Here is a 23443-nt window from a genome sequence, read left to right as displayed (position 1 = left end):
AGGCTACAACGCGAAACAGAGGTGATTTGGGTTGTGAGCTGTCGACAGGCTGCCCATCAGTCACGACGGATGTGTTGTGCTTGTGTTGATGCCAGACGATGTAGCAGGAGCAATTGTGGTGGTGTTTTTGTGCTGTATTGCAGCACCTCAGCCCAAAACAGGGGACTCTGTCCTGGTGTTGACAAGCCACAGTGATTTGATGGTAACTCTTGCACCTGGTCAGTGTGAGATTGAATTAGTCTTGCTATGGTGGTGGGGCAGCAGCACCCGAGAGCTGCTGAGCAATGGAAGAAACTGGCTGATGTCAGAGCAGAAAGGGACTTTTCTACAAAGGATAAATTATTAGCAGGGTTATGGCATATTTGGTAAATAGAATCATAGAACCACAGAATGGTTTGGGTTGGAAAGGACAGTAAGGTCAGCCAATTCCAACTCCCCTGCTGTCGGCAGGGACATCTCACACTAGACCATGTCACCCAAGGTTCTGTCCAACCTGGCCTTGAACACTGCCAGGGATTGGACATTTACCACTTCTCTGGGCACCCTGTGCCAGCGCCTCAGCACCCTCACAGGGAAGAGCTTCTGCCTTAGATCTAACCTGAACTTCCCCTGTTCCAGTTTGAACCCATCACCCCTTGTCCTGTCGCTCCAGTCCTGACAAGCTGAAGCAAAGCTAAAATACTGCTATACAACCGGAGGTGTTCAGGAAACCACTGTGTGCTCTAGCTTCATATCATTAAACAGCTGCCCTGTTTTGACCCAGAGGTGGTTAATCTTCAGCAACAGATGAGCCATGTTGTTTGTAACAGGCAAAGGCAGCCTGCAAGAGCTTCGGTTAGATGCAGAAATCATATTGTCAACAAGAATAACACCTGATTACTAAAAGCTGGAGTCCTAGCCAGGAATAACACATCTTCGAGCTTACACCCTTCTGATCAGAAGGATAATCTATTGATAATCCATTTTTTTTAGGGAGAATAAGTGGAAAAGCAGTCTGTGAGCAGCGAAGCCTGCATTCTGCTGGGCACTGGTGGTGAAAGGATGTATTATCACTGTCTTCAGCACTTAATCATTGAGTGGAATACACAAAAATAGCCAGGAAAGTTGTAGGCTGTGCTGAATGGGTTGAAAGGTTGTGGGAACATGTTCTGGCACACCCTTGTGCTGTGGTGAGACACATGAAGAGGGGGAAAGGGTGGGAGCATTTCAGTGGGCCCCAACAAAGGGGAATATATTCTTGTTTCCATATAAACCCTCTTCTCTCTTTCACTCAGCATCATTTTGCTTCCTGGAGCAGAAATAATTTCCATTAGTCATTTAGGGTAACACTTTTCTAATGCATATGATGTGGAAACATCTCAGCTGCATGTCTATGGTGCCGTTCAAACACCAGGAAAAAGCTGTAGTATATTACACAATGAAGTATTTGTAAACACAGATGATTTAAGAGGAACTTTGGTCAGCTGAAAAATAAACCAATGCAGGATTACAACATGATGCCAAATCAGCCACACGGGGAACCTGCCTGTGGCTCTTAATAAACCACCACCATTGCAAGAAAAACCCAAGGCCCATCACTAGAACACGTACCTCAAGGAAATCCAGATAAAAAGCCACTTGTTTGGCCACTTGTGATATTTATTAACAAAAAAGCCTATAAACCACAGTTAATATCAAGTGAGCTGCCTTGCTGCAAGCCCAGCCAAGGCATGAATACTAATGCTGCCCTCAGCTGCCATAGACATTGCCTCTTTGAATAAGAGCAAGGAAGACCTTTTGTCCTTAACTCACTTGTGCCAGGACTAAGCCGGGAGGTCCAGCTGCATCTGCAATCAGACAAGCTCTGCTTAGCAGCATAGAACTCACAGCATCATATCGAAAACTCACTCTTCTCCGCATCCCAGGGAGAGAATAGAACAGGAGCTGCACACACGCTCCTCAGCAGGGCTGGCCCCAGGTGGTGTCCCCGCTGGGTGCGTGGTAAGCAGAGAAAAGCACAGCCAGAACATGCTTTTCTGAGCACTTCGGCCCTGCAAGCTCAGGGGGACACACAGGACCCTCTCCGAGGGGCAGCGACGAGGACAGAAGGTGGTGGGAGGCTGCATGGGTGATGCAGGGCTATGCTGAGCCTGGCGGCGGTGTGGGGATGCAGGCACAGCCTGGGGGACCCAAGGGGATGTGGCAGTGATGGGAAGTACCCCTGGTACCTGCGTCCGGTGGGAAAGTGGAGCAGCAGTTTGCACAAATCCGGAAGCAAAAGGAAGTCTTGCTCTCTCAACAGGAAGGAGAGGGCTCTGCAGCAGTTCCTTCAGCCTCGGACACGCAGCAGCACGTCAACAGCCAAACCACAGGTTGTGTTACATGCCACTGGAGCTGTTCTGAATCACTCTTCTCCCTGATACAGAATCATAGAATCACAGACTGGTTTGGGTTGGAAAGGACCTTAAAATCATCCAGTTCCAACCCCCTGCCCTGGGGATGGAACTCACACTAGAGCAGGTTGCTCCAAGCCCCTGTGTCCAACCTGGCCTTGAACACTGCCAGGGATGGGGCAGCCACAGCTTCTCTGGGCACCCTGTGCCAGCGCCTCAGCACCCTCACAGGGAAGAGCTTCTGCCTTAGATCTAACCTGAACTTCCCCTGGTTCAGTTTGAACCCATCACCTCTTGTTCCATCGCTCCAGTCCCTGAAGAAGACTGGGGGTACCAAGGCACTAACATTAAGAAGTTAATTTTCATGGAGAAAAGTTTTCCTGCTGCCTCCGTGCTTGAGAACACCCTTGGGTTTGTGTTATACCACTCACCCAGCAGTCTCACATCACTTTCTTGAAGGATCGCCTACGTGGTGGAGTTACTGCAAAGCCGTTGTTTCAGAACAGCCATTTCTGAACAACCCTGTGCTAAACCAGGCTTACTCTGAAACAGGAAAACGTTATTCAGGTTGATCTTAATACTCTGTCATCTTCCCAAGAGTGGATTAGATTAAATCTGACTAGGTGGAAGAAGAGAGCCCACACACAGAAGGCTCAGGAATGGCCCAAGTCCTAACCCTTTCTTCTGAGTATGCAGCTATTGGGTGAAGATTAGTTTCTGCTGTTGGTTGCATCTTTTATGCAATGTACTTTGTTCTTTAAGTTTTATTCTTACATTATTTCTCCCCTGCTAACTTCTGCAAATTCCAGCTTTCTCTTTGTCAGTCCAGTCCTGCTTCTTTAAACAACAGCATGTGTACAAACTGCTGATTCCCTGTGATACAACACCTCCAGTTTTCACATAACCAACTTGCTGCAAACTACCTGCAGCAAATCAGTCTATTCAAGCAGATCGGAGCCCATTGCATTTATGTCAGTAACATGTTGTTTTCGAGAACCCAATGGATCTCTTGATTTCACAGTATACACACTGTCTCTTCCTCCATCAGGAAATCCACGAAAATTAGCAGAACAAAAATAATGGTGACACTGAATAATTCAGTAATACACTCTGACAATATCTGCTAAACTCCTGTCAACACAACCTACTTTGCTGTTGCTGCAGCGTACAGTGGAAATGGCTTTCTACAGTCTATTATTAGTCTGGGTTTTGGATACTTAACACCTTTTGTAAGAACAGGAATAGAACACTAAACTGAGACTTTTATCAGAAGGATCTTACAACTGGAAGGATAAAACCTCAGCCACACAAGAGTATACTGACATTTTGTCACAGTTGCAGGTAAGTTAATGAAAGAACGATCAGCTCTAGTGGGTCAGCTTAGTCTTTGCTGCTTGGCTTTTTGTTCATCTCCTCCTCTGCCTTGCTCACAACAGTACGAAGTGAGAGCTCAGTATGAGGCAAACAGGGAGTCATGGCACAGAAGTAGATGGTTGAAGATACTTTACATCGTCATTCAGCCATTCTTTAGACAAGAGGGGAGAGGTAAATCAGAAAGCTGAGTCCCTGAGCTGACGGAAAGAAACAGAAAGGCTTTGTGTTAATACAAGTGGAGCTACTACTGTGGCACCTTAATGTGAAGGAATGAAGCACTTCCTTAGCTGTTTTATTCAAGCTTGAGAAATATTTTGGGGGTTATATGTAGAATCTCTTTAGCTCATCAAGGAGAACAGGAGGTGGTTCAGTCTCATGTCTGGGCTTCCTACATATCAGATAAGATCTGTAGTAGTGGAAATAGCTTTAACCCAGACCAGAAAGTGAGGAAGCTGAGCTAACAGGTGAAATGCAAAGCTAAACAAATTGAAACTGTAAGTCAGTCAATCTTTCCACAGCATTTCACCTCTAGGATGATTTATGCAAAACCATAATTGCCCTGTTATCACTTGAAGCCTTCAAATCAAGGCTGAACAACTTCAACATTAAGAAATGCTGTAGCTTAAACAGAGTTAAAAATACCATGTATATGGGGTATTTGGACTTCAATATACTTAATGCTTTCTGATTTTAAGTCTCTGACTAGTTGCATCAGCCTAGAATGGGTCTTCCAGTGTAATCTAGTTGTACTTTTAGTCCCTGTAATTTTTCCATAATGTGCAAATTAAGATGGAAAATTTCTTATTCTGATTCAAAAAATATGTAGTTCAGATTGAGGCTTAAAAATGAAAGGTAATCCTTAATTACAATTTTACCTTTTCCTTCTGAGTTCATACTGTCCTCATTTCATTGTCCATATTTCTATAAAACCATTGACCTTAAATGTTTCTTCTGAAGTTATTCACATATATAGATATACATATATATAGTTATATAACAAGAAGTCACATGTGTGCTCCTTCGTGGTTGCTTTCTCCTCATCCTTGCTTTCCATTGCATTCGGCATTTTGTGCAGCGCAGATGGAGAGCACTTGGTTATGGTCAAAGCTGTTCTGTGAAGGATGACACACGGGCAGTGTATAGCAGCAGATTGTATTTTATTTATTGTAGACTGGGCCATACACAAATCAGAGACAGGAAACAATGCACACCACTGGGTTCTGATCCTCTGTGTAGAGAAACAGAAGGTGGTAGTTTCCATTCACGTGGGAAACTGTTTAGGTCAGCTCCAGGAGGGAAAGGATGAAATTTGTTTATAATGGACCTGAACACTGTTTCCCTTTTTCTGCCAAACCAGTATTGGCTATGAAAGCCTCTTAATATTGACCTTGAGGAACCTCTTTAAGAGGCATTCTGGATGCAAGGCCTACACATAAATCCTTAAGTACGGTGATACCTCCAGCTTGCTATGAAATGCTTTTGGCAAATCCCTGGCTGGAAAGCAACTATTTCTAAACAAAACTTGTTAAGAAATTATATATACCATATTCAGATGGCACCTAGAATGCTTTCAGTGCCACAACAGTGTTTTCTTTAATCTCAGTAGGTCAGCTTAGGGTGGTGTGGACACTCAAAGGTTTAAACTTAAACAGGGGAAGTTCAGGTTAAATATGAAGAAGAAGTTCTGCCCTGTGAGGGTGCTGAGGCACTGGAATGGGTTGTGCAAGGAAGCTGTGAATGCTCCACCCCTGGCAGTGTTCAAGGCCAGGTTGGACAGAGTCTTGGGCAACCTGCTCTAGTGTGATGTGTCCCTGCCCATGGCAGGGGACTGGAACTAGATGACCTTAAGGTCCTTTCCAATCCAAACTGTTCTCTGATTCTACGATTCTATGATTAAGATGGACTATCCAGGAGATTTCAGCCACGTTCAATGGCTGCAGGAACAGCAGTGCCAAAGGAAGATTTTAGCACTCCCTGACGAACACGAAGCTACCAGTTCTACACATCAGGAGACAGTTTGACAGAACAGTCCCCTCAGTAGCAATGCTGTCCCTACACCCTCAATGGTTTTGGTACAACCAGTCAGGGAACTGAGGCAATTCAGTTTTGGTTTAATTTGTAGTTAGCTTCCCCAAGGGATTCTTAAATCAGTGCTGTTACCAGAAGAAATGCTTGCCAAGGCTTGCTGGTTATATATCTGTACAGATCCTGGGAGTGCCTCTTCAGTTGTGCTAAGACAGGTTAGCTCAAGTCACTGTCAGGCTGCTATTAAACTAAACTGGTTGACTGCTCATAGCTGAGCAGTGAGTTGCTTAACTTCCTAAAAAGCAGTAGTAACTATTGGAAACAGCACCAGCATAAACTGGCTTGGTAATTCCCAAATCCCACTTGGTAATTAGAGGGTAAACACTGAGGACAAAGACAAGACATCAGGAAGCAGTATCATGGAAAAACCTTTAAGATACAGAAGATGAGATTTACATAGATAGATACATAGAGTTTGGGAGTAGTATCTCAAAAGGCTTAATTTGATTATAAAACCTTTACAAGGAAAGGTAATTCAAAGGTATAGCTTGCTGGCTCAAAACAAGAGCTAAGTTCTTCGAATGCTTAGTCCAGTGTGTCTCTCAGGTAAAGACAGGTTAGCTCAAACCATGATTTGTATCAGCAACTATTCTATGCTTTTGCAGTCTTGATTTGATCATGGTAAGGTCAAGGCAGTTGGATATAGAAGAATATGTTTCAGTTAATTCTCCTAAGCTCCGAACAAGGTTGATGTCAGCTTAAAATGAAAGAAATTATGCCTGGTGGTCCATAAAACAAGTTGTTCCAATAAGCAAATACTATTTAAAAGGAGAAAATCTCACATCTCCACATAAAATTATTCATACAAGTGGTAACCCATTAGTGTAAATCAACTCTAGGTAGCCTTTTACAAGATACAGGAGGTAGGAGATGTAGGAGATACCTGGTTGCAGCACATTCTTGGAGGAAAACATTGTGGAAGAAGTGGAGGAATGTGAAATCCTATTGTTGACATTTCAGATGACTCATGTACTTCAGTAGGGTCCACTCTCCTTATTCTGCAACCTGTTATTTACAGACTGCATGGAAGTATCCTGCATGGAAAACTGGCTGTAGTCAAGCAGGTTGTACCCTATACAATTGCTCTAATTATTAAAATTATGACAGAATTCAATCCCAAACCCACTTATTTTAGAAAACTTATTTATTTTAGAATACATTTCTACTAGTTCCATCTACCTTAATGTCCAGCGGTAGGTTAAAACTACAGTAACAGATCTTTTATACTCCTGTTTTGCCCAAGATGCTGGGTCTAGACAGAGAATCACCTTTTGAAAATCCATCTTTTTTAAAAAACCAAAAACTATATAAAAAAGCCTTAAGCGTTCATTACCTTTCCCACTTTCCTAATGGCATCTCCTCAAAGCTCATGGGCTGATGGCCTGTAACTCAGAGAAAGGGAGAGAGTTGTTCTCACTCCTGTATGTACCTGAGTCCTCCTGGTAAAAGAAGTGACATGATGATGACTACTTTTTATGTTTTCAGAAAAGCACACTCCACATTTACTTTTGCTTTGTAGCTGTGAGAGACCTTTCACAAAATCCACCTTCTCTCATTAGTTTATTTCCTTGTGAAATAGAATCTACAACATAAAATACAAATCAGCAGGTTTTTCTCCAATCCTTTTCAACTTCTGTACTATTTGATGCTACTGTAAAAGTAGGTGTGGAAATCTCAGATGGAAAACATGAGTCAGCTGGATCGCATCCCTTTCAGATACCTCCATTCTTTAGCAGCATAAAAACTTTACTGGGATTCAGCGGTTTGGTTTTGGGTTGGTTTTTTTTGTTTTAAGTTCATAGGACCTATTATATCAGAAGATGGAGTAAATGCTCCAACCTAAGATGAGGCTCTTCTACTAGCTACCCTGGGGAAAGCGTGGCTGAGGAGCTAGTATCATTAGCCAGCAGGACAGTGATCGCATTTCAGTGACCTCCTTCTATCAGCCTCACTGACGACTTACAGCAGCAAAGCATTTAATATTAATATGTAAACTCTGTCAAGTGCTTTCTAAAATGTCAAGTGCCCTTCCCCCAGTTTAGAAGCTATCATTGTATAGATTCTGTACTATAAAAGTGTTATGGAGTTATGTACAAGCAGTTATTAATGCCTTTGCTACAGGTTGGATTGTAAGAGATGACCGAACAACTGGCTGTTACAGGGTGCCTATTTGGGATAGATCAAACTTATTGCCAGTATTTTATTTCAGAGAAATAAAAGGTCTCAACAGCTGTAGTGCTGATGGATCAAGAGCCAGCTAAGCTGGTAAATACAGAAGTTTTCAGACTGGAGAAGAAAGGGGATGGCAAGAGGAGTATAGGCATTACCTACTTGATTATACTTGTCTCCACTTAGACTGTAATCACTATAGGATGGATACAGGATGTTTAAAAGTCTTTTATATTTACTTCACACATTCTTAAGTTCCCTGCTGGAAGTGGGTGGTCATTGCAGCACTAGAAGAATAACTAGAAATGCCATTCAGATCTACCTCCATAAAGTTTCTCTACACACATTCCAACACTTGCTTTTCAGGAGGATGTAGTGATTGACACATTATTCTTAAGTAGAGGAAGTTTCAATGACAGATTAGTAACTTAAACTGACAAGCTATATGTGCCTGTCAACCATGCACAGCAGAGCTGTTGCTGTCTTTGGACTCTAACAGTTGCCATGTGAAAAATACTGTTTTTCTTTATTAAAACAATCCATCATCCAAAGTCAGTATGGACCACGTGTAAGTGTGGTGTAGATTTTCCACACTCAGCTGACTTCTACTGTTAACAGCTTTAAAAACAGAGGAACAAACCCCCACGTTTGTGAATGTCTGACAACAAACTGTAATCCTAGTGCATCGTTGTCGGTGTTGCTAAATCTGGTCTTAATAGCACAGTGTCAACATCCATCAGGTGCCACCGCCGCGTGCTGCTTCAGTCATTCTGTGGCTTTCTGTGGAAGTATGTGCAGATTTTCCGCATGGATACTGAAGTGGTTGCAGCCTAGGAAGAAGGAAAAACCAAACAAAACCAACAAGAAACATTTCTAGGTTAACAGCTCATATGCTGCAGGAGCCCTAAAGTCTCCCCTCCATCACTGCTCCAGTTTGTTTAGGAAAGGTTCTTTACTATAATCTGTTTGTCTCACAGCTAAGAGGCTTACTACCTACAGGAAACACTGGCTGAATCTTAGGGTTGTCTTCCTGCCATAAGAAAAGCACTCTGGCTGCAGTTTCAGCTTCCCTACAGCAGATGAGAACTGCAGATTTCCAAGATGTAGCAGATCAATGAATGCTGCTGGTATTCCAGGCACCTCCTCAGGCTTTGAGTACAACACAGGAGCATTCCAAAATGTGAACTAGAGCACATGGGGCAGGAAAGGTAACCATTCCATAGTAATCTCTCCTGGGGGCAAATCTTTCTGAGTTGTGTTTAAACATGTACAGCATAAAGCACAAGTAGTTGTAGGTTTCCTATTACCAAGATTTCTTGGTACAACCATTATATGAAGAGTTCAACATCTATGCATAACTTAGGGAGTGGTGGCTTGCTCATTTCCATAGCTGATGAAAATGCTGTAAGAGGTGAAATCAGGTAAGAAATGAGATACCAAAATAAGCCTTAATGATGGCAACAACTTCTAGCATCAGATATCCAATTGAGAGTACAAGTAGAATTTAATGATTGAAAGTTATACCTAGCATTTACTGAAATTAGACTCAAAGGCACTGCAGGACTTGGAGTCCAGTTTCAGAGATGAGCCAAGTTTGGTTTAACAAGGTAATTATTTCTCAGTTTGCATGTTAAACCCCCATGCCCTCATGCCAACTATTTTAGCTGCTTTATAAGCTTAACTTTCGGATCCTAGAGTGAGCTCACTGCCAGGGTTCTTGTACATCAAAACCAGGATTACATAGGTCAAATCCTGCCCTACGACTCTTTTACAATTCTTTCGTTTTCTCATAGTTTTCAGGTGAAGGAACAGAAGGCATTATTTAGCCCCATGGTTTTAACATGGGTAACAAATGCTTTTGCTACCTGGGCTAGAATAGAATTTAGCTTTCTTCCACTGGCAAGCGGCTTTCCAGTAGCATAAACAGGCAGATGTGGCGATGAACACATATACAGTAGATCTGCGAGGAAAGGTGCTGTCATTGTTGTGCTTCTCAGAGTAGAGGTGATGGCTACATCCTCTGAACATCCAGCTTGGGATTGCAAGGATCTCTGAGCAAATCTGTGCCCTAAGTCCCTTTAAAATGGGGGATGCCATCATCCTAAAGATTATGTTCCTGCATGGAGAGGGTTAGTAGATGACAGCATTAACTTATCTGACTTACTAGGCCAGAAATCACCCCTTTTGTCCATAACCAAATGGGATCAGATAATTCTTTGAACGCCTGAGCAGGAGAGAACAAACAAGGGGAAGAGTGGCAGCTAGGGACAACTTCTTTCATGACCACTGTCACTCATCATCCTACTTACAGTTTTCAGTGGAGTGGCTGCTGCCTCTTGTCGCTTGGCACCGGGACTGCAAGATGCTGGGGGGCTGTTGGATGAGTTCTGGCTGCCAGCTCTGCCAGTCCGTAGCTTCTCCCCCAGAGCAGACAACCAGTTTTTCCTTTCAGGTGAGCTATTCTCTTTATCCACCACCTCATTGTCTTTCCCACAAGGAGATCTGAAAAGATGGGGGGCAGTTTGAAGGCTCAATTGATTCACACAGCTTCCAGGAAAGGAAGGCTCTTTTGGGCTCTGACTGGAGCCTTCACGGTCGTTATCCAAGCCAGCCAGGCTGAGCGAGCCTTCATCACAAGCTTTTTGGTCTGCAGCCAAGTGACACAGATTCAGCTTGGATTTCTTAGCTGCATGGTCCAGTTCAGTCACACAGCTACAGGCCTGCAGACACTTCTGCCCTGTGTTGTCCTCCTTGCTGCAGTCAAGCCTTCTCTTGGCACGCTTTTCAAACTGTGAGTGCAGGGCTTTAGGAGTGCAAGTGGCTTCCAGAACACCTTGGGTGACTTCTGCCAGGGCTTTTCTAGGAGAAGAAGCCTTCTTGCCCACTTCTGGAGAAGAGGAGGGAGTCCTTGTAACCCAGTGTTTAATGGACATTTTGGAGGAAGGGATGAATCTGGGAGAAGCACATGGGCTGGTTCTCCTCTGCTTGGCTGGGGTGCAGGCTGCAGCTGACTGGGTTTTAAGAGTGCCTGTTGGAGTGTTTGTAGACAGGGGAAGGTCACCAGAGTCAATGGGAGCACAGGCAGCTGGCTGTGGAGAGGACATGCACAGGCTGCCTGATGTGAAGGCCTTGGCAGGAGTACTCTGTGGGCTGGCTGGTTGTCCTAGTAGGGGAGAAATAAGTAGTCTGAGGAACACAGAACAGCAGATTAAAGACAGCCCTTGTATAAACACCCCTTCCAACTAGGATATGAATTCAGCACTGACCCTGCTTCTCAGGAATACCCTTTTGCATGAAGAGGTTACATAAATCCATCCAATTTTGGTTAAACTTCTACAAGTCCTATGTAAGGTCCTCTGTCATATTGGTAAATATAATACAGCACATTTGTGTAATGCCTGACATCTATCCCTCCTGTAACAAGCACTCTCACATAAGCTACAGCCAAGGGACTTGGCTGCATGGAGACCTCAGAGCAGCTTCCAGTGTCTGAAGGGGGCTACAAGGATGCTGCAGAGGGACTCTGCATCAGGGACTGGAGCGACAGGACAAGGGGTGATGGGTTCAAACTGAACCAGGTGAAGTTCAGGTTAGATCTAAGGCAGAAGCTCTTCCCTGTGAGGGTGCTGAGGTGCTGGCACAGGGTGCCCACAGAAGCTGTGGCTGCCCCATCCCTGGCAGTGTTCAAGGTCAGGTTGGACACAGGGGCTTGGAGCAACCTGCTCTAGTGGAAGCTGTCCCTGCCTGTGGCAGGGGTTGGAGCTGGATGAGTTTTAAGGTCCCTTCCAACCCAAACCAGTCTATGATTCTATGACTGATGGACAGACAAAATAGATCTTGAATCTTTCAAGTTTATCTAGCTTTGCTGGAAGCCTTGCAACAGGTTGGTCCAGACAGCTCTGTACTGCGATGCTGCTCGACAGAAAGGCTGGTCCCCAACTGCACCACCACCTTTAGTGGTTGCACAACTGAGCTGATGGACAAAGGCACTATGAGCAGGTCCCACAGCTAACTACAATACCAAGGAAGCCTTACGCTACCACATGAATAATGCTCCTAGTCAGGTGTTAATAGCTGCATATTTTAAAGATGGGAAAAGAAAGGGGTGAGAACAGGAAAGGACAAACTTTCATTCTCTCACCTTTTTGCTGGAGGATTTTTGCAATGCTGTATTGGTATGAGCGTGGTAGTTATTTACCACACCCCGGGAAATGTGAGAAATTCTACACCCTCTGAACAAGGACTTAAATTCCAAAGAAAATCAAATCTGTCACTCTAATTAAAGTTATTATTTTAAAACAAATGATTCCCAGAGATTTCACAGTGGCTTTTGAGCTCACTAGCAAAGATGTACACCCCTCTGCTTTTAAAATGAGGTTCTGAATACCCAGCTTCTTAAAACAGTAGTCATAGGTAGAGGCATAAGGACCTTACTTGTGACAGTGTGAATCATATATAGCAAAGATCTTGATCTGCAGCAATATTAGAGAGGTTTGGTTTTTACTTTATTTTATTTTGGGTTTTTTATTTCTATCCCCTCCAAGAGAGAACACATCAGTGGGTTTGTTAGATGCTTGCTTTCTCATTCATCTAACGTGGGGTGATGCAATTAAACAGGGTAGCACCTTAGTTACTCTATGTATTTCCACTGCTGAGCACAAGAGCTCGAAACGTTTTCTGTATACCAGGGATTTAATCTCAGCATTAGCACAATAAAGCACTTCATTAGAACAATGAGAAGTCTAGTGTGAATAACCTGCCATTTTCTTTAGGACACTGGGCAGTCTCAGAAATAACATGTCAAATGAGTGCCTACATGACTCTTTGATTATATACCATACTAAGCCTCTTTACTAGCATTATCTAGTATCCAAAAACAAGTACTGATGCATCAGAGCAAAATTAAATAGGATTCATATTAACGTATCCCACTACAAATCACTGTAACACACAAAAGAAGGTTAAAGGCTCCTTTCCTGACAAAACCTGCTACTTCATAACAACTTGCTTCAATCTGGACTAATAGAAAGTAACTGCCAAAATTGCTTCTCATATTCTGTACTTTAATGAGCACTTACAAGACAATAATATCTCAACCGGGGAATTAGTCGCACTTAAAAATCTGAGCTCCTAGAGGAAGAGGAAAAGTAGCAAGCTCAGCAACTCTTGGTCCCTTACTGATCATTTACAAATTCATACACCAGAAACATTGTATGACTAGCTTGCTATAAGCACTCCTGATACCAGAAGAGTCTGAAAGGTATACTGTGGAGACACTGGATAGGGGAAAACAAAGCTCTTCTGAGAGCTGCATGGGTGTTACAGCAAGAAGCAAACCCAAACTTGAGAAACATCCCCAACCTTGAGATAAAGAATATGAAGATCAGACTTCTTTTTAAGACTGCATGCATTATTCAGGCTTCTACTGGGCCATTTCCCAGCTGTTGCCTTTTATGCTGCCATTGCATGTCATACAGTACTGTAAATACCTGCAGTCAACCTGCATAACACCAAAGCAGGTTATTTCAGTAGTTTCCTGCCTTCTCTGCTACGAATCTTTTAAAGTGATATTATCAATCTCCAGACTGAAGAGTCACAAACCGTCCATGCACAGCCCTGCTCCAGAAATTTCATTACACAAAAAAAATGGAGAAAGTGGGAAACTACAAAAATAATTTCTATAGGAAAGGAAATTGTGCTTGCTACACCTGACGATATAGGTCAACAGTCAATACACAACCTCAGTCTCAGCATTTGTTCCACAGAAATGGGTGGGGAACTACCCAGCTCTCATCCCAGCAGGTCTGAAATAGTACTTTGCTCGTTAGCTCTGAATCAGTCTCTGCAGATAACTCCTACATTCTACCAGCATGTGCTTTGTGTGCAAGACCCAAGGTCAGCAGGAAGCCTGCTGTTGTGTTTGCAGTGTCTGTGTACTTCCTCTTTCCTCCCGTGTTACTTCAATGCAGAAAGGGCAAGGAGAAATAAATGATTTTTCTGGTATAATTGCCAAAGCTGACTTGTGAGGTTTCAGTGTGCAAGCTGCTTCAGGTTTCAGGATTCTGGACTAGACCTGTGCTTACTGCTCTTCTGCTGAAACTAGTACACAAAGTGAATTTTAAGCCCTCTCTGAAGCAGTGTATGCATTTACTAGCTACAGAGTAGACCTGGCACTCACCCTGCTATTGTCCTGCAAACTTCCTGCAAGACTGTTACTCACTGGCAAAAGGTTAGAGGTAATGTTATCCTAGAGGTAATGTTATCCCATTAGGAGGATTTGGAGACCTTCCGCCTTTATTTGTATTAGCCAAGGTGAAATTCATTTGAAAGGTGGCTAGAAAAGATAGGTGGAACACAGGAAGTCACACCAGCAGCTGCTGGGAAGCTATTGTATTCTTAGCTTCAGAGCTACTCTACAGAGTTCATCTTATTTCACTTTCTGGGGGGGTGTTATTCACCTTTCACCTACTCTACTATAACAAAACATAAGTTTCAAACAAGTTAAAGTAGTGTTACGATCCAGGGCTTCTTTCTTCCTGTCTATAGTACTGTCCAGTGAGTAGTTGTGGTGAGCTGTGAGATCATGCTGTATAGCTTGTCTGACCACCTAGAAATTTGTTAATTAGCCTTAACATGTGAATAGATTAATGCTACTGATTCTGCAACATTACAATCACATAATGATTGTCTACATATATTTTGGAAGTACTTTCACTACTTGGCATTTGTCTGCATAGACAGTACCACTGTATGAAGCCGAGGAAAAGCAGTAATACTGATAGCAGCAGCAAAGAAATCTGTGTAGAATTCAACTGCAAGCTTAAATTTTAAACTAACAATAATGTGTGAGCCTTTAACGTCGCAGAATAGACCAAACTGTTCTAACTTACTAACACATAGAGAGAAAGGAATGTTTGGCTGATGGCGGAAGGAACATCATGGAACTGATAACAACTAGGGAGACAGTAAATAAGACCAAGGATGCCAGTCTTCAAGACAGCAGAGTGGTGCCCAACATGGAGTGAGACTGGAACAGAACAGAAGCAAGGATATCCCAGCTGCTAACTCAGCACTAGGACCTTGCAAGCGTGTGCAAGCACTGAGGCCATTCAGTAAACACAGTGAGGAAGACTATCAGCAACCACCAGAGACCCCAACTCAGCAAGAGAGTGCATGAGTAATTAGGATGGAAATATTACAATGAGTTCCTGGAAATCTCATGAATATGTAAATAGGTTCTTGGAAAGGCTATGAATATGCATGAGTATGCTAAACATAGAGCTGCTGCTGGCAAGCAATGGGTGCGCCCAGCGTTGCAATAAAGAACGCTGCTTTCTGAAACTCCATGTTGAGTCTTAGAGAGTTTCCCCAACTGACTTTCCCCAACTGTGCCCAGTAACACAACTACTGGGCAGGAGGAAATAGTTCAAGGCTGCGTATGTGCTGTCAGCCCTTTACTGGGTTAACTAGCAAACAGGAAAAAGCATATGATCTTGCTGCTTTCAGTCATTATTTGATATAAAAAAGTGAGATGCACACATGAAATAGCACACATGACGACATCTCCTTTGGCTGTTCAGTTACTAAAACTTGCTTATTCCCACTAAAAATCTGGCTGCCCAACAAGCTGTATCAATGAATATTTGCTTTGCAGTCTGGTCGTACTTCAGCGTACTTGTCAGCTATTTCAGCCTGCTTGTCTTGTTGGTGGCAGAAGTAATCACAAATAGAAGTGTTTGTCTGGCTATATGAAAAAAATAGAAAACTAATAAGACAAGCCAAAAGCTTTTGTTGGTACAGAGAACAGCCAAGCTTCAGAAGCCAGGTTGCAGAGCTGGATATCTCAGCTTAGGGGTCTTACCTGCTCGATGCTGCTGTGGTTTCTTCTGAGTGACCCAGCCCACCAAGCTGATTTTGCTGGATGCTGATTTCTCCTCTTCAGGACAATGTCGTAAGCGCCATATCCTCACAGTGTTGTCATCAGAGCACGTGGCAACCTACAGTATAAATCATTTTGTTGGAGTAACCAGGGCATGTCCTATGGATCACCAGCCTAGTGAACTAGAACAGCTGCACCCGACACACCATACCAATACGAATGAGGGTGAAGCCTGGTTGAGGGGGTGAAAGATTTGCCCATAAACCAAACAAAACAACCCAACTCTGTTTCATTACTATAACAGCAGTATTTGCTTTAAAGAAGGCAAAGGAGGCTGCCTGCATGTCTTTTCTGCTAGAGAAATCTCAGTCACCAAGATCCGCTTGCCTCGTGTAGCTCTGTGATAGATGACAGTCTGCTCAGGAAGGGCCAGCACACGTTTTGAGATCTCAGTCACTCAGTAGACAAAAGCAGCCACGCTGCTCTTTGCACCTGCATGTAAGTCTGTCTCTGTTACTCAGGGCCTTTTCTGCTTGGGGACAAACGTTTGCAACACACCGAGAAGACCAGGTTGGACAGAGCCTTGGGCAACAGGGTCTAGTGTGAGGCATCCCTGCCCAAGGCAGGGGGTTGGAACCAGATGATCTTAAGGTCCCTTCCAACCCTAACTATTCTATCATTCCAAAGTGACATTGGAACACTGTTGGACTTAAGCACTATCTCTTCAGAGCCAGATGTCAGCAGTGTCTAGCAGAGAAACCAACTCTGTCAGACACACTGGTCTAGATTCCCACATGGAGCAGCATCGCGCGCTCCAAAAGGATCTGTGGAATGGTCTGACAGGTAAGGAAGCTGTAAATATGGAACTACAAAACAAGCTTTTGGCTTATGGAAGTCCTGATTAAGTGGCTTCACAGTTTTGTCTCTTATAGGTGCCACAAGATCTCATCACAGAATTATAGAATCAACTTGGTTGGAAAAGACCTTTAAGATCATTGAGTCCAACCATTCCCCAGCACTGCCAGGGCCACCACTAAACCATGTCACTTGGGGCCTCATCTACATGGTTTTTGAGCAGGAGAGGTCTTTGTTCATTTGCAACTTCCTAGTACTTATCAAATAGCCTAAATGATTTTAAAGCAATTTAAATGTTCTGATAAGTTGCACTCATGTGACAAGCTCGGTTTACTGCCCCCCCCAGATGAACATTTTTGGAAGTCCCCACACCACATCTATTGTTTCATGGTAAAGACAGTGTTCCAGAAAACAAACCTTAGTGAAGTCTGAAGGACACCAAGCAATGGAGGTAACTTCCTGAGAGTGACCAAGGAGTATCCGTGGAGGAAGGCTGGGCTCAGAAACCTTAGAAGTTCCACAGAAAAACAAATATTACAGTCAGAAGCCCTGCAGTCTGATACATATCACTAAAAGACCCCTCAGCATACGAATGCTTCCCATCTTTCCTATATGAGACAGATAAATCAGATGCTCTCAGCCTCTCATCGTGAGGCAACAACTAGTTCATGTTTCATTTCTAGAGGGGAAGCAGCTGGTCAGCACTGAGATGTACTGACTTGCCTGGAAACACTTGTTCAATTCCTGCTACACACCGGATTTCTGCCTGCAGAGTTGTCACCCCAGAACATAACACAAGCACTTTACTCTAAGTACCTCTACCTGTTCTAGGTAAGATGCTTAAAAGTTCGGGAGGCTCATACTTTGCATGAGGATAGCCAAATATATTCTGCTGCTTTTTTACAAATGCCCCAATAACAAGTCAATGGTTCATTAAAAGAATAAAACTGCCACCAAAAAAATCCTATAGATGAACCTTCACCGGCTTCAGAACTGGCATTTGTGTGACTGCCAAGTGCCTGTGGCTCCTCCAACCAACCTGGACCAGAGACACTCTTAAGAGTTCATAAAAATACATGGTAATCAAAGTATTACTATGAATCCTTGATTACAGGTCATTCTAAGTGATAGATATAGCTGAAGCTAGCATTAAGTGGCCCAAGGAAGAAAGCACACATCCATACACACACACAGAGACAGTGATGTTTTCAGCAGGCAATCCTCTCTGGAGCTATGAGTCACTGGTATCAATGTGACATTCATAAGGGGGATTTATTAAGGGGATTTGCATAAATGACTAAGTGAATGAACAGATCCTTTACTGTGTGGGCAAAGGAGTAGACATTATGTATTGATTTCAAAGGAAGACGCAAGACTTCTGATTTACGCTCAAGTTTTGCTCTTGTTGATCACCTCCTACAACAGCCTGTAAACCCACAACTGAATATCCAGCTTCAGATCTTAAAGTTGTTCTGATACAAACAGGTTCATCTTAACAGGCAGCATTTTTTTTAACTGGCATAGCAGAGGCAATCACTTGACTAAATATCCACTAAATGCCTTGGTCAGAATATTCCCTTCTCTGCCAAAACATGCAACACCATGGAAACTAAATCCCTATTGTGGGAATAAACAACAGAAGATCTTGGTGCAGAGAACACCTTTGTTTACTTTTAATAGCAATCTTTCTTACTCTGCACACATAACAGACACAATAGTTAGTGTCTAATCAGCAGTAACTGATTGCTAAAAGGAAAGCAGAGGAAGAGAATTACTCTTGCTGGGACACACTGGTTTTCCACTATACTGGTGTGAATCAAATCAGCTACACCAGACTGATCTTATTGCGGACTAAAGGAACGTGTATAGTTACAGCTGTGTCCACTGTGTTTGGCAGAAGACAGTAGGTCAGTCTGTGCATATTAAGTCAGGATTAGCCACAGCACATGCTGGGTTTTGCCTGATTCGACAGGATATTTGTGGGGAAGTTAGAGCTATTGTGGAACGGGTAAGAAGAGAAGACTAGGAAATGAGACTTTATTACTTACTCCACTCACTGAAACAGATATTGTATCCATCTTCAAGATGCAGCATAGAATAGTACATGTACAGCTTAAAGTACCACAAGATACAGAAGCACTTAAAATTCCACTGCTTGGAGAGACCTTAGGGTAACTTAATATGGCCACCTCAAAGTGGTCCGTACCAAAGGTTTCAAAGGACAATGGAAGTATACGTCTACATAGGATAATTTTATTACCAGCAGGTATCTATCTCAGGTACCATTTTTGTGCAGAGAAACCTCTCTGCTCTCTGGCTTTTATAATCTTTGTGTTCTTCAAGAGTCAGTTCATTAATCAACAGGCTACTAATTAAAAAAACCCAAACAAACAACACAATAAAGCAAGTGTTCACTGCCTGGAAGTGATTTATATATGGAAAAAGACTGAAACAGCATCCTCGTCAGCAATAACTTCTAGCCACAGTGTTCTTGGGAATGCTGACCCAAACACAACTTACACTGCTGCAAAAATCTCTCAAAGAAATACTGTGTTTCATTCCTCAACAAAGTCTTCCTCTGGCTTTCATTCTTTTCTCTATATGGAAAGCTCACGCTCTTCATTAGGTTCTTTGCAATGTTAGCCGTTAATTGCTCATGCAATATCTAACCATGGTTTTTTCACAGCATAAGAAGTCCTCATGCCAGGAAAAGACACATATGTTTCAGAGTCAGTTAGATCTGCCAACATTTAAACAAATTAAGAAGCCTCTGGATATGACAGATCTCAAAAGATACGGTTTTGCTCCAAATCCCACTTTCAAACATGACTATAGGATTAAAATAAAAGTAATTATCTGATGATTTAGCAAATATGCAATATGATCTGTCACTCATATGTGATAGCAACAGAAGCCTTCTGTACAAGAATGCATTCTCAATATGCTTAAACGCTTAAGCTTTGAGATGTAATGACATGTATGAATGCTTTCAACCCAGTCCCAGCCAGTGTTCCAAGAAAGTATCAGAAGACACAGATGCAGAATGTGCAACTCAAGTTTGCACAGGTATTTTTGCTGAACTCACACAGAACATGAAGAAGGTTAGAATTACACCAATTGGCATGGGAGTAGCCATGCTATGGCACTCCTGCTGCCACCGAGTAAGCAACCTAGCTGCTTACAAGTGTTCTCCAAATCAAAGAGACTACATGCTCAAACCACAAGCTCAGTATGCTGACCCTCTGCTCTGAAAGGTTTGTATTTTCCTTTCAAACTCATCTCAAAAAGGGTAAACAACTCAGCATTCCCTAAAAATCCCCCCAAACCTGAAACAGGCAGTCACCTGTGGTTGCTGTCTACTCTACTTCAGTAAGAAGTCTATTCTGCTCCCATATGGGGAACAGAACTTGAAGCATGCCTTATTCCAAGGTCCCTGCTCTTAACTTGGTGACATTTGCATTTCCTACATGTCACTGCAAGATGCCAAATGGCGAAGCCTTTCGGCTGTCAGATGGTGCTTTCGAGTTTTGCTGAAGGCTATGGCTGAGCCCTTGCTGTAATACAAAGGCTTTACCCACTGTAAATTAAGCATGAGGAAAAGCTATGTCTGAAGCAAGACCCTGGAAACGGCGAAGTGGGGGCAAAGGGTGCCCTTTGAAACAATGAAATTGTTAGATTTCGGCTAATATTGCTGAATATGAACCAAGAGCTGTCCGTCTACTTGTCACAGCTGACTGAATCACCAGGATTAAAGAGGATTTTAATACCCATTAAAACCAGATTAAGATCAGCAACTTGCAGCAAGCAGCAGTGACGAGAGATGTATTGATGGCAGGAGGTTAGCTCTGTTTTACATTAAACAATTACGTCCAGCCTTGACAGCAACAAACACACTCTGGATACAACATGCCAGGAGCTAAATCCATGCTGCTTTGAGGAGGAGTGGGAAGCAGGGAGTGTCCTACATGTACATGAAAAGTAAATGAAATGGAAGAGCAGAGCAGCTCTGGGTTGCAGGGTTGGGTCTCTCCCAACCACCTTACCTTCCAGATGTATGCATTGCAGTCACTCGAACCACTGACCAGGAACTGGTCATCTGGGCTGGTGCTGGATTTGATGTAAAAGGTTGAATTCTGGTGCCCGCTGAAAACTGCCACTGTGAAGAGAAAAGGGAAAGACCCAGTAAATAAAAGCTGTACTTGATGCACAGCCATGGAGTCAGTTGCGCAAGGAGGGGTGATCTTACAGGCTTTTCCTGCCTAGCCACATATCCTCTGGAGAAAGTGGTTGCACTGCTCCCTTGCTCTGGGGCTCTGGCTTTTATTATTCAATGAAAGCCCTTCAGGCTTTCCAAATGAAGCAACAACTCTCTCCACATCATTAGGGATCAGTGGCAGCTTCATTAAAGCTATAGCTTGACCCATATCACAGGAAGGCTGACACCTGGGCTGTCCCACTACTCCAGTTAAGGTTCCTTGTCTCTTCCTCCCTCAGCCACCATCACCAGCCCTGCTATATTAACAAGAGCAGTTGCAGAGAACACATATCAAGGGCCTTCTTCCACCCAGGTAGCAACATAAACCTTTACTGCTCCTTTGTCCTGCTGCCAACATCCTTATTTCATCAAGACTTACATCGTGTCAGCCACGCTGTCTGTATTTAAAGCCTCAGTAGTGTTTGCTAAAGCCTTGAAACCACCACCTGAGTGGTTGCCATTCCCTCTACTGCGAGGGCCAAAATAGCTGGCAGCCAGCACAACAGCTGAGTGTAGAACTAGAGCACTTGGTTGCACCATGTCCCATCCTCTCAGCAGGGCAGAATGGCTGAGTTTCCCAACTTAGTACCCTCTACCAGCCCTGTTTTAATAGTGATTTTGGTAGAGAAGGCAACCCGCAGACAGCAGACGTGCAGCTGCCTTTGGCACACATTGAAAAGTTGCAGCACTTCAAAATATCCCTCAGTTTTTACCCAGAGCAGCGGTTACCAGACAGCAGGTCCCTTCCTAAGCTACACCAACCAGCAAGTCCTGTTACAGTGAGGATTTCCTCACGTCCTCCTGCAAACTGAAACCACCTCAGTACTACATAGAAGCAGCCACAACCTGGATAGAAGCTGCTGCGTGAGGAGAGAGGCAGCATCCTGCAGGCAGGCGCTGCCCTCTGCGGGAGCAGCAGCACATGTTTTATCTGGCTGGATGAATCCAGGTTGCTTGCTGGCCTTTATCAGCTGCACACAGAAGGATCGAACTCCATGAGGAGGCTGAGGGTGGGATGTGCTGTGCTTTGGAGGGACAGGCCAGTGAGTGTATTTCCACAACTTGGTGGTGGCACCGGGGTTAACCTCACCAACTGAGCTAGTAATATTTACTACTTGCAGCACTTCTGTGCTCTGGAAGCATTCCCACCCACCAGACTGCCTTCCTGAGGAGCAGAAACAGGGACGCATTGTTCACTTAATTTCAATTAACTGAGAGGCTGAGAAAAGGCAATAGAAACAAGTCATGTGTCTGGCTGGAATGCATCTAACAAGACTTGCTGCTTTCTGAGAAGCAGCCACTGGCCTGTGACAGAGCTGCTCAGTGCACCAAGGGCTGTGGGACAATCTTGCCAATGTAAAGGTCACAGATGCAGAACCGAAGGAATCTGAAAAGCTGAAGCATCTCCACAAAACACCTTCTCCCAGAGACTGTGGTAGAAGCTAAACTTAAAAGACACCTTCAAATACCTGAATACAACATATCAGGTAATCACTCGACATGGATTCATACCTAAGAGTTTGAGAAATCAGTGACTGCCAGTAAGTAGAAGATTCAAACTTGCCTCAGGTGGGTAGCAGCTGGACACTAGCCATTCCTCACCAGGTAACTAGTGTCAACATGCAAGTTACCACTAGCCTCTGTCGGGGTGAAGCAGCATCTGCACTTATGTAAATTTTTGTCCTATTAATTTTATATAGATAGCTTATCACAAAATATGAACAGTCCTTGGAAAAAGTAACTTTAGACAGAAGAGCATGGAATAGGTTTTCTAAGTGTTCAATCTGCTCTCTGTCTCTATGTCATAGGGAGAAACTCTTTCTACACTCTGTAACATCTGTTTTTCACAGCTATTTTCACAGATATCATGCTTACCTGGAGTGGTCCTTAAACTTGTCATATTGAACATGTAGATACTGTCATCAGTGCAGTTAGCAAACAGGTTAGCACCGGTGGAATCCAAAACCAGGCTAGAATATCCTATTGACAAAGAGAAATTCTTCATAGGAAATAACTCCACAAAAAAAACCCAAACAGTTTGGAAAACAGGCATTCTCAAAGAAATGCCTAGAGAGGGAACTTGGGAAAGGATCTCTATCATGTATGAGATTGTCAATGTACAGTTTGTTTGACAAAGCACTTGCTGGAGAAGGAAAGTTTCTATAATAACATATATTTAGGAAGGAATCTCACCTTCAGAGCAGGCAAGTGGTTTATTTGATAGTTTTAAGTGGATAACCAATTGTAGAAGCAGAGATTAAAAAGAAACAGAAACCCTCATGCTTTGGTAGAATAAGCCATCCTCTGATTCGCCAGTGATTCAGGTTCAAGAAAAATCTTTCCCTGCAAGCAAATTACTTCACGAACAGCTCCTTGAGGATTTCACTCATGTTCCTGGGACTGCCACTTGACCATTACCATGGTAAGATAGGGGATTAGACACACCAGCAGGAA

General features: G+C 43.4%; 1 protein-coding gene across 1 annotated transcript in view; it reads right to left on the bottom strand.

The window, feature by feature from the left end:
* Positions 1-8761: 8761 nt before the first annotated feature.
* DTL (denticleless E3 ubiquitin protein ligase homolog (Drosophila)) overlaps positions 8762-23443 on the bottom strand; it is a 21319-nt gene continuing 6637 nt past the window's right edge. Inside the window, exons 9-14 of the mRNA XM_010015423.1 lie at positions 22865-22969; positions 20778-20890; positions 17152-17241; positions 15862-15997; positions 10310-11163; positions 8762-8830 (exon numbers count right to left, since the gene is read on the bottom strand). Coding sequence (XP_010013725.1) covers positions 8762-8830; positions 10310-11163; positions 15862-15997; positions 17152-17241; positions 20778-20890; positions 22865-22969 — 1367 coding nt within the window. The remainder of the gene's footprint in view (positions 8831-10309; positions 11164-15861; positions 15998-17151; positions 17242-20777; positions 20891-22864; positions 22970-23443) is intronic.

Source organism: Nestor notabilis, unplaced genomic scaffold (assembly GCF_000696875.1).
Source record: "Nestor notabilis isolate BGI_N333 unplaced genomic scaffold, ASM69687v1 scaffold4955, whole genome shotgun sequence".
Classification (NCBI taxonomy): Eukaryota; Metazoa; Chordata; class Aves; order Psittaciformes; family Psittacidae; genus Nestor; species Nestor notabilis.
Note: the sequence above shows the minus strand (reverse complement) of the source record. Positions and strands in the feature narration are given on the sequence as shown.